At 39.1% G+C, this 11564-nt stretch overlaps 1 protein-coding gene across 1 annotated transcript; it reads left to right on the plus strand.

The window, feature by feature from the left end:
- The first annotated feature begins 8698 nt into the window (after positions 1-8698).
- On the plus strand, positions 8699-11010 carry LOC143561326 (FRIGIDA-like protein 4a). Its single transcript, XM_077049446.1, has 3 exons — positions 8699-9605; positions 9854-10029; positions 10315-11010. Exons 1-3 carry the CDS (start codon positions 8714-8716, stop codon positions 10810-10812), a joined length of 1566 nt encoding a protein of 521 aa, XP_076905561.1. The 5' UTR covers positions 8699-8713; the 3' UTR covers positions 10813-11010.
- Positions 11011-11564: the final 554 nt, after the last annotated feature.

The following is an 11564-nucleotide window of genomic DNA, read 5'->3' on the forward strand; positions in this document are numbered from 1 at the left end:
ACTCCGTTATGTTTTTGCTTACGTGTCAATCTGAGTTGTCAAAAACATATTACGTGGCAGCCACCATGGATTATTGGTTTATTACGTGGCAGCCATCAGACCCCTAACTTTTCAACGCTCACTTAAAATCATCGGATCCGCCCTCTCCGTCTTCGCTTCCGGCGAACCCCTCGCTGTCACCGACCAAACTCCCGCCGTCCTCCTCCCCACCCCTTCCTCCACCTCCACCAAACCCCCTTCACATACAAACACCACTGAGTCGCCACACAACACACAGAGAAAGAGAGAATGACGAAGTTCGATCCATGGCCTGAATTCTTCAAGCGAGAGTTCAACCAGAACTGGCCGTTCCTCGTTGGATTCGCCATCACCGGCACCATCATCACCAAATTCTCCCTTGGTCTTAACGGTACGCATCCAATTCCTCTTCAAATCAGATTCGATTTAAAACAGGTTCATTGATGGAGGTTAACGGCGGCTGCTGGAATCGATCTGGGTTTTGAGCTAGCAACAGATGGAGACCGGGTCGACGGTGCCGGCGGTGGTGGTGGGGGTTGGTGGCGGTGGAATGAAGGGGTTTTGGTGGAGGTGGAGGAAGGGGTGGGGAGGAGGACGGCGGGAGTTTGGTCGGCAACAGTGAGGGGTTCACCGGAAGCGAAGACAGAGAGGGCGGATCCGGTGGTTTTGAGTGAGCGTTGAAGAGTTAGGGTTCTGGTGGTTGCCACGTAATAAACCAATAATCCATGGTGGCTGCCACGTAATATGTTTTTAACAACTCAGATTGACACGTAAGCAAAAACATAACGGAGTTAGTGCTCCGTCAGTCGCGGACTGGTGGAAGTAACGAATGTTGAAGTTGGGACCGTTGCCAGCCAAAATGAAAGTTGGGACCAGCGCCGGCAAAAATGAAAAAGTTGGGGCCAATAAATACCATTTTTCCTATTTTTTTATTTTAATGGATTGTCTTGACCAGTTGTTTGACTCCACTCGCTTATTTTGCTAGGCTTACATGATTCTAAAAGGTCTCAAGTTTGGAGTTCGCTTTAGGCCTCCAAAAAAGTTGGGTCGGCCCCAGTTATTCATCATAAAATGTTGTTTTTTTTAAATACACAAGTGAAAAAGTAATACCGACTTTGAATCACATATCACATGGATTTACGTTGATACTAACTTGAGTAAATCCAATATGCAAATAAGGATGTATACACGACTATTAACTTAATTTAGGCCTAAAAACTTTTGGCACCGACAGAATAACATTCATAAGATTAAAACAAGTAACCAACCATTTAGGGCAATGATGATATAAAACCAAAACTCAAATACAACATAAGTGGCGTAAAGACGATCATCCTGTGCGAGCCTTTGAACCTCTAGATTCCATAAGGAAAGAAAGAACTTTTTTTAGATCTAAACACATTTCAAGTGAACGAAGTGCTTAGATGGGAGTTTACTAATACCCATATCAGAGAATGATATGCTTTTGGGAATGCACATTATCTACGTTTCATCATATAACTCCTTTTGTATGCGTGATAGCAACAAACAGTTCCTCGCTCCTAATGGTTTTTGTGAATGAATTTTATATTATATGTAACATTAGATAAACCTTTTTCGCTACCAGAAATCTGATTTTGAAAAAAACTTAGGACCGCTTTGTAAACACTTTAAGTGATATTACTATACTTGTTCTAAATTTGTGGGTGTTACATTCTATGTGTAAACACTTTAAATGATATTATTATACATGCCAACGCTTAGGGATGAGCATTTGGTACTTGGTACCAGTACCGAAAGTACCGAACCGATTACATTCGGTACCGGTACCGGTACCAAGTATTTTCAAATTTTGGTATCGGGAAAATCGGTATCGGTACCGGTTTTTTTCGGGAATACCGATGTAGTACCGATCTTTGAACTAAATATTAATTACTATATATCACTAAAGTCTACAGATACATACATATTACATAACCCAAACCCAGAACCCTTGTTCACCACCGTCTCCACCTTCGATTCCTCTCCCCATCTTCTCCCCACCATTGATTCCTCTTCCCACCATCAGATTCCTCTTCCACCACCGTCTGTCCTCTTCGGATCGTCAAAATTTTGAACTAATCGGCCCCCTCCACCGCCATTTGTCCTCCTCATTGTCGGAATTTTGAACCAATCAGTGCTCTATTTTTCACGTGTAAGTTGCATTTAATTCTTTACATTTGATTTTTATTAACAAAATAGCTTCTATTGTTATAATATACAAACAGCAGGTTACACATCAAAATATAGTTTATCAGTTTGTATGTTATTTACACTAGAAAATTTTGAGTTTTGTAGGTCCATTTACAAACCGATCAGTAAGTTTAAAATGACCATGTTGAATGAACCCCTTCATTCTCAAGTAAGTTTGTTTATTGGCTTTTAAAGTTACCTTTGTATTTTAGTATAAAGCTTATTGTTTTATGTGGTTTTGTAGGTGGATGATGATGATGATGATGATGATGATGATGATGATGATGAAACATATGCTGATGATACCCTTCAAAATGACCATGTTGAACTTAGTGATGATTCAAAATCGAGTAATGCGGCGAAACCAAAATCAAGTCGTAAAAGAAAACAACCAACAAAGAAAAATGCTTCTAAAAAGAAACCTAAAAAAGGAGGCGAGAGATCCGTGTATTGGAAGCCTTGTGATGTTGTTTATTTAGAAGAGGATGATGGAGTGCGCCGGAAGTATGGAAAATGCAAGTGGTGTAAAGAGCATATTAGAGCCGATCCACACCGAAACGGTACGTCGGGTCTTAAAAAACACACTCCGGCTTGTGTCAAAACTCCCGCGTTAGTCAATAACCAAACTAATTTAGAGTTTCAAAAGGAACCTAACGGGGAAGGTAGCGTGACAATTTGGAAACATGACGATTCTAGAATCATGAAAGCTTTACTAGATTTGTTTATTGTTGCCGAATTACCGTTTAAGCTTGTGGAACATCCGGCTTTTATTGAATACACCAATGCTTTGAATGGAAAGTTTGTTTTGCCATCAAGACATAAATTGTCTAGAGATATTGCAAAGTATTATATTGAGGAAAGGAACAATTTGTTATCATACGTAAGTAAACCTACTAACACCGTTCACTTGACCACCGACACATGGACTTCCTCATGTCAACGGGTTAACTTCATGTTTCTGACGGCACACTTCATTGATGATGATTGGGTAATGCATAAACGAATTATTAACTTTAGACCCATTCATAGTCATAAAGGGGAGGATATTGGTCAAGAGTTATTGTAGTGTATTCATGGTTGGGGTATTAAAAATGTTATGACTGTGACGGTTGACAACGCGTCTAGTAATGATAAGGTGATCGCTTATTTGTTGAGAAAATTGCCTAATTTGTATGGTGAGGGGAGACATTTTCATATTAGGTGTATGGCACACATACTAAACATAATTGTCAAAGATGGTTTATCAAAAAACATTTATCATGTTGAGTGTATACGAAAAGCAATTAGGCATATTCGAAACTCAACACAAAGAATAACCAAGTTCAAAGAGTGAATAGAAGAGTCGAATGTCGAATCAAGTAGGTTTTTGTGTGGAGATATGCCTACTAGGTGGAACTCCACCTATGAAATGTTGAAAAGGGCGGCGGATTTAAGGGAAGTATTTTTCTCTTATGAAGTTCAAGATAGCAGCTATACTCATGATTTAGAAAGACTACCTGAACATTCAGACTTTGGTGCTTGCGAAAAGTTGGTAGAATTTCCAAAAAAGTTCAAGACTAAAACAGAAATTGCATCGGCCACATCAAAGCCCTTGGCCCACATATTTGTTAGAGAAATCCTAGATGTAGATGAACATCTACGGGTGTGGGATTGCGATCAAAGTTTTTCCACAATGGTTAGTTCAATGCGTAAGAAATATGACAAGTATTGGGGGAAGTTTGACAAACTTAATGACTACATGTATTTTGCTATCATCTTGGATCCCACCATGAAATTACGTTTTATTGAACATTGTTATGAAGATATGATTATCTCTAACAAATCAAAGGATGATTTTTGGAGTGTGGATGACATTAAAAAAATGGTGTCGGTGAAGAAGATAGAGCTTGTAAGTAGGTTAAATGAGCTATTTCAAACATATAAAGAAAGACTTGAAAAGGTTGATCATAATTCGTCATCCCAAGAAGCACGCAATGACGATGTCGTTGTATGTGATGATGACAATGAGTTCTTTATGAAGTTCCTAAATAAGGGTGGAAGTCAATCAGCTAGTAAGGACACTGAGTTATAAAGGTATTTGAACGAGCAAATTGTGGATTTTAGTATGGGATTTGACATACTTAAGTGGTAGAAACAAAATGCAATTAGATTCCCAATTGTATCCCGGATGGCTCGAGGTAAATTGATTTACCTTTTATCATTTATTTATCATTACTTGTTATATTATAGTTGTTTATTAAGTTTGTATAATTCTTAGACATTTTAGCAATTCAAATTTCCACGGTTGCATCCGAATCGGCGTTTAGCATCAGCGATCGTGTACTAGACGCTTACAGAACAAGATTGTCAACTAACATTGTTGAAGCTTTGATTTGCACCCAAGATTGGGTGAGAAAGTCAAAAAAACCGATTGTGGATGATGTGGACGATATATTAAAGGATGACGATGTTGCCATAGGTAAAACTAGAGTACAAGTTCTTGATTGATTTTGTTATATCATAATATATTGGTTTTATAATGGGGCGTTAACTTTATTCGGTTCTTGCTAATTCTATAGAGATTGAAGATGCGATACGAAAGCAAAATGAAAAGGGGAAAGGGACGGCGCGTGACAAGGCTTAAGCAAACTCAAAGGAAAGGAATAGCACATGAAAAGGTGCTCATGTTTTGGTAGAAAAATATGTTCAATGATCTTAGTGTCTTTTAACTTTTAACTATCCTGATGTAGTGTTGGGTTTTTGTGTTTAGGTAGAAAAATATGTTCAATGATCTTAGTGTCTTTTAACTTTTAACTATCCTGATGTAGTGTCGGGTTTTTGTGTTTTGGTAGAAAAATATGTTCAATGATAGGTGCTCATGTTTTTTTGATACTTGATTCTTGAAATGTTTGCAAGTTTTATTACTACTATTATCATTAGCTGATTAGCCCTGCTTGCGGTGCGCACATATGATGTATATATGTGTGAACCCTCGGGTGGGCAAAAGTGAAATTGCACTAATTTTGACGTTATTTTACTAATCTCGTGAAAATAACGTTAAAAGTGACGGACGGTTAATCAGGCATCATGTAGTGGCGTTGATAGCTGAAAGATAAGGGTACATGCACCGATCAGCCGGTGTCCCGATGATTGAATGCTATGTGCCTTATGTCCAAGGCTTGATGCAAAACTACTATCGAGCCGGGGGTCTCACCGGAAGCAGCCTCTCTATCCCTATGGGGTAGAGGTAAGGCTGCCTACATCTTACCCTCCTCAGACCCTACCATAGCTTTGCTATTGGTGGGATATACTGAGTACGATGATGATGATGATGATTATCATTAGCTGATGTGGTTTAAACTCCAAAATCCAAACAGCCCTTGAAGCCAGTTGCATTTATAGAAAGTCAAACGGGCCAGTTGCATTTAAGAATGATATGAACATGGATTTTGAACTATGTACTTATTGTTAACGTAGACAATAATGCTATAAACAGATACCGAATGTAATCGGTTCGGTACTTTCGGCACCGGTACCAACTACCAAGTATCAAATGCTCATCCCGTCATTATCAAGAAGCAGCCAAGCAGGTATGCATGTAGCATGTGTAGATATATATATATATATATATATGTGTGTGTGTGTGCCAATTATGTATATAGAAATTGACTATGTACTTATTATTAACTTAGCCAATTATTAATTGTTTGTATATATATATATAAACAGGAGACAATAATGTTATAGAAATTAAGGAGCCAAGCAGGTATGCATGCAGCATATGTAGGTATGTGTTAAGCTTTTTTTCTAGTCATCATGCCATTTTTATAAAGAATGTGCATGTGCAGTGCATCTACAGTGTATCCCGTCATGGTCTGCTGACCGCATTAAAGTTTAATGTGCATTTGCAGTGCATCTTCGTGGTCTGTTGACCGCATTAAGATCATTTTTCTCACTGATCTCAAAAGCTAAAACCGCAAAAATCGTTAGGGGAGTCATTGAGTCGGTTGCATGTGTTAGTATGTCAAACGGGCCAAATTTTGAATCTGTTATTTTTAATATGGAACCAAGTTTAGTTGGGTCCCAAAACAGTACCCCAAAAACGAACTCGATACCGGGTTTATATAAATCACCATATTTGTTTTCTCAAATTCTGTACCAAATCGGTACTACCGAAAACCCGGTACCGAACCGGTACCGATACCGGTACCGAGCTAGTATTTTCAGTACCAGTACCGGTACCAAAAATTTCCGAATTTCGGGATCGGTATTTTCGGTACCGGTACCGGTCGGTACCGGTACCATCCCACGCCCATCCCTACCAACGCTTACATGGAGTGTCATTAGAATAGATAACCTCAATCCAGCTATCTTAAGTGGCTAGATACCTAAAATTCATTTGGTTTATTGTCACAACTTAAATACAATCATAAAAGTCACACAACAATTATTTCAAGTAAATATTTAAACTACAATTTGTACATAAACTTTAATAAAAAATCAAACAACTTAAATATAATCATAAAATTCACACACAACAATTATTTCAAGTAAATATTTAAACTACAATTTGTGCGTAAACTACACGAACAAACTTATATGTATTATATGGTTTGGATGAAATAATATATATTTGTTGATATAACTATTACGTACACGTTTATATCTTTGGGATGAATTCTACACATAATAATGTATATTTTTTATGGACGACGAAATTATATATACGATAATATGAATTAAATGCAAAGTAACATTAAGTATGCACATAGGTTTTCTTGTTTATGCATGGACTTGCAATGAATTTTGCAACAAAGTAACCAAATGAACTAAGTTCTATTACATTTATTTAAATCTCTTTAGAGTGATTCAGTTCCATTGTATACTTACTATACACAAGATATAACTAGAATGCACAATGTGTATCATAAACAATAAACCAGAAACTTGAATGTACAAATGAGGAGAGTGATCCTCACTTTCACATCCCACAAGTCAAAGATGATGGCCTCCGCATTGCTTATTCATTAGTTCAATTTCCATAGTACAAAGTACACCAAGATTGCTTATTGTAAAGTTGCAACACACACAATTTAGCGAATCACATGTTTTGATTACTAAAAAAAATGTTTACGTTCATGTTAATTTTGTCCATTTTCATTGGTGTCTTGCGACTTACTAGAATGCATACACACATGATGTTCAAGTGTTTTCTGCATTATTCCTACTTTCAAATTAACTAGGGGTTAAAAGAGAATTGAAAGAGTTGTTTACTTTACTAGGTTTTCTTGAACATTCGGGTAGAAACTTTAAAAGCCCACATCACTTGAACCTTCCTTTCTATTTTCTAAGTTTGGACTTTTTATGGAGGGAAGCTTGTTGGTTTTTTTTTTTTTCATCCTTTACATCAAATAGTCCAGAGCACACATCAAATATTGTTTACTTTGAACATCTCAAGCTTGTTTTTATTTTGGTGATTATTTAAGTTATATGTGAATTGATCATTACGGGGGTTGTTTTAAAGAGTTTAGAAAAGTTGTATGTTTCATGCTTTATTTTCAATAGTTTAAAACTTCTATGCAAATTAGCACTGACGTCTGTGAATTGTGTTTAGGGATGATGATACAAGCAGTCGTAACTAACCCCTTTATTGAGTGTAATAGGTAGCATGTGCCTTCATATGGTGTCTTCTCAAATTTGTCCTCATAATAGTCATTGACATATCGAAGGATGGTAAACAAACCTCTTCTTTCTCCCGGCCACCTTCTTGAATGTATCATCCTGATAGTTGTTAAGAAGACACAGAATGATAATCCTCTTCTTATACCCAAATGAATTAAACTTTTTATTCGAGGCCTCAAATTTGTCGTATAAAATTTGAAAATTAGATTAGAAACTAGGGACCATAAACACAAGTGGAACAAAATGAACAAATCCATAAGCATTATGACATATATACTCGAAAATTGTAAATACTACCAAAGTTTATGTCACATATTATCGTTATTCTTCACAAAATGACGGTTTTCGAAATATACATGTAAAAAAGTGATGCATGACTATAGATATGATTTTAATCTTATGTTAAGCCTAAAAACTTTTGGCACCTATGTAATGTCATTCATATGATCGAAGCAACCAAGCAAGCATTTAAGGCAATGATGATGTAAAACCAAAACTCAACTCACAACATAAGTGGCGTAAAGATGAGCATCATGTGCGAGCCTTTGAACCTTAAAGTAAAAGACATACATCACGCGGCCACCACAATACAATAATTGAGTCCACTGTTTTAACACGTACGGTTCGGTCTCCTTATCCTGCGCACCCCCAGCGTACTCTAGTCACCTTTACCCCACCCCCTCACCCGCCACGTCATCTGGTCACAACCCTTATCAACACCCCAACCAACTCTCTCTCTCTCTGTTCTTTCTCTTTCTTTCTAGGGTTTTCTTCTTGTTATTGTGCTCCTTCATGCGTTAGGCTTTGATACGCGTTTGGAATCATGGGTTCCATTCCGATCTCCGATTCCGGTGAGTCGACTCAGCCGCCGCCGCCGAGTTTCGATGAGTTTCAACGGCAGACGTCACTCATGACGAGCTGCACGCTTCTCTGGAAAGAACTCTCCGATCACTTCACTTCGCTTGAAGAAACACTTATGCAGAAATCAGATGCCATCAAAGACAAAATCAAAACCCTGGACACCGAAACCAAAGCCTCCCTTGTATCCCTCGAGGAGCGTGAAACCACCATGGAGAATTCCGTCGCTATCGCTCTCAAGAAAGTCGAAGCCGCCGTAAAAGCGGCCGCAGCCGCCGCCGCATCTGGTTGTGACAATGAGGAGGAGGTTGACGATTCCGATGGTTTGTTGTTGAAATTGAAGTCGTTTTGTGTGCGGATGGACTCGGTCGGGTTCGGTGCGTTTGTGTGTGGTAAGAAGAAGGAAATCGAGTCGTTGCGGGTTCAAATTCCGCTGGCGTTGGCCGAGTGTGCCGATCCGGCTCGGTTTGTGCTTGAGGCGATATCGGAGGTGTTCCCGGTGGATAAGAGGAAGGTGTGTATGACTGATTTGAGCTGGGCGTGTGTTTTGGTGCTGGAGAGTTTGATTCCGGTGATGGTGGATCCGATTTTGGGGAAGTCGAGGGTTTTGGTGACGCCGAGCGTGAAGAGGAGCGCGATGGAGATTGCGGAGAAGTGGAAGGAGAATTTGGACTTGCTTGGTGGGATTGAGAATGTGAAGCCGCCGGATGTGCATACGTTCTTTCAGCATTTGTTGACGTTTGGTATTGTCAAGGATGAGGATCTTGATTTCTATAGGAAGCTTGTTGTTGGTTCGGCGTGGCGTAAACAGATGCCTAAGCTTGCTCTTGCCGTTGGTCTTGCTGATCAAATGCCTGGTATACCTATAACCTCATTTGGTACTTTGATTATAGAATACATGTCTATATATTTGTATGTGTAATGCTTGTCAATTATAAATGTATCTTGCCCTATAGAAACTGCAAGTTTAGGAAAATAAATAGCTTTGTTTGAGAGTTCAAGTTCTGAAAAGTTGTATTGCTGTGCATAATGATTTAACATACCAGTTCAATATTGTTTTAGAGCTATTCTAAAGGTCCGAATGTTTCTTGTTGATTTGATGCAGATATGATTGAGGAGTTAATTAGCAGGGGACAACAGGTTGATGCTGTGCATTTTATCCATGAAGTTGGTCTTGTTGACAGTTTCCCCCCTGTTAGCTTACTGAAATCTTTCTTAAAGGATGCTAAGAAGGCGGCTACAACTATTATTGAAGATTCCAACAATTCAAGCCGCGCTGTGGTAACTATTTCTATTTATTTCATTCCCCGTATCTTGTGCACTCGGTAGTAATTGGTAGTCTAGATAGCTATGTGTTGCTTTATCATTCATTCTGGTGCAATCGGTTCTTAGATTATGCAAACGTACCCGATAACCTATTGAATCAGCTTAAGAAACCATGGTACAAAGTTAGTTAGTACACTAGTAGCCCTCCCTAGCTCCTAGCTATGGCTTGTTATAATGTGTCGGATTATACAGGGTGCATTTGTTTGTTTGGTCTATTATAACTATGTTACGTTTTTACAGTTTTTAGCTGCACGCAAAGAGCAGTCGGCTCTCAAGGCTGTGATAAAGTGCATTGAAGAATACAAACTTGAAGCCGAGTTCTCGCCCGAGAATCTGAAGAAACGACTGGAGCAGCTGGAGAAGGTGAAGGTGGAGAAGAAGAGGCCGGCTGCTGCGGGCTCCGCAAACAAAAGAACCCAAGCCAGTAACGTGGGACCCATGCCACCTGCAAAGGCAGGCCGTATCACAAACGCTTATGTTTCCTCGTTTCCCGCCCCTCCGACTTTCGTGAGGTCACCGTCGCACACGCAATACCCTGCTGGATACGCAGTGGGACCCCCAGTGTATGGCCATGGAAACAGGAGTCCACCAACGAACCCTTACGCCAGCCCTTACTCGCCGGAAGCTACTGCACCACAGCTATCACCGCCATTGTCATACCCAGGGACTCCGCCAATGAACTATCCTACCGCATATGGCGCGTATGGGCCGGCTTATCAGCAAGCTTACTACCGATAGAAACGACAACGACGACAACTACAAGGACTGGAGGTTGACTGCTAGCTAATCTTTCATAATGCAATTTCTTTTGTTTAATCTTTTTCTAATATGGTTTGTAATCACTAACCTTTTAATGGTAGGTGATGTGTGTGTTAATCCTTATCTGACCTAAACATTTGTATGTTTTTCCTAATCTTGATTAGTATTAGTGTTTAATGATGTTTGGAAATGGGTGGGTGGGTGGGTGGCAGTTGGCATTTGCAGGAGCACACATGCCTTGCATCCCTTTTTAGAACAATTCAAAGAGACAAGGATAAAATGCTGTCACATCTTCCATCCTCTTTTTGCTTTTATTTTTCAAAAATGCCAATCCTGGTCCCTCAAAATCTTCTATGCTCTTGTTTTGGTCCTTCATTTGGAAGAGTACTAACCCCTCACTCTTGTTCCTGTACCCTTATATTTTCTTTTGTGGTTTGTAGATGTATGTGTCGTGTGTTAAACAAATACAATGAGCAGTAAGTCTCTGTGTCGGTCTCACCTAAGGATGGCAACTAAACTTGAGACCCGAAATATCCATGTTAGGTAATTACCCAGTTAAACCCGGCGATGGCTTTCATAATCGGGTATGTTTTTGAGAATACATAAACCCGACCTATTACCATCCCTAAGTCTAAGTTTGGTGATATACTCTATTATTCGACCCGATTACTTAGTAATATGTACCACTTACTCAAATACATACCTAGCGTACCTTTCTTTTTTAACATTTA

This window comes from Bidens hawaiensis, unplaced genomic scaffold (genome assembly GCF_021521415.1).
Source record: "Bidens hawaiensis isolate Kalapana, Puna unplaced genomic scaffold, B.hawaiensis_p1.1 tig00001143_1, whole genome shotgun sequence".
Classification (NCBI taxonomy): domain Eukaryota; kingdom Viridiplantae; phylum Streptophyta; class Magnoliopsida; order Asterales; family Asteraceae; genus Bidens; species Bidens hawaiensis.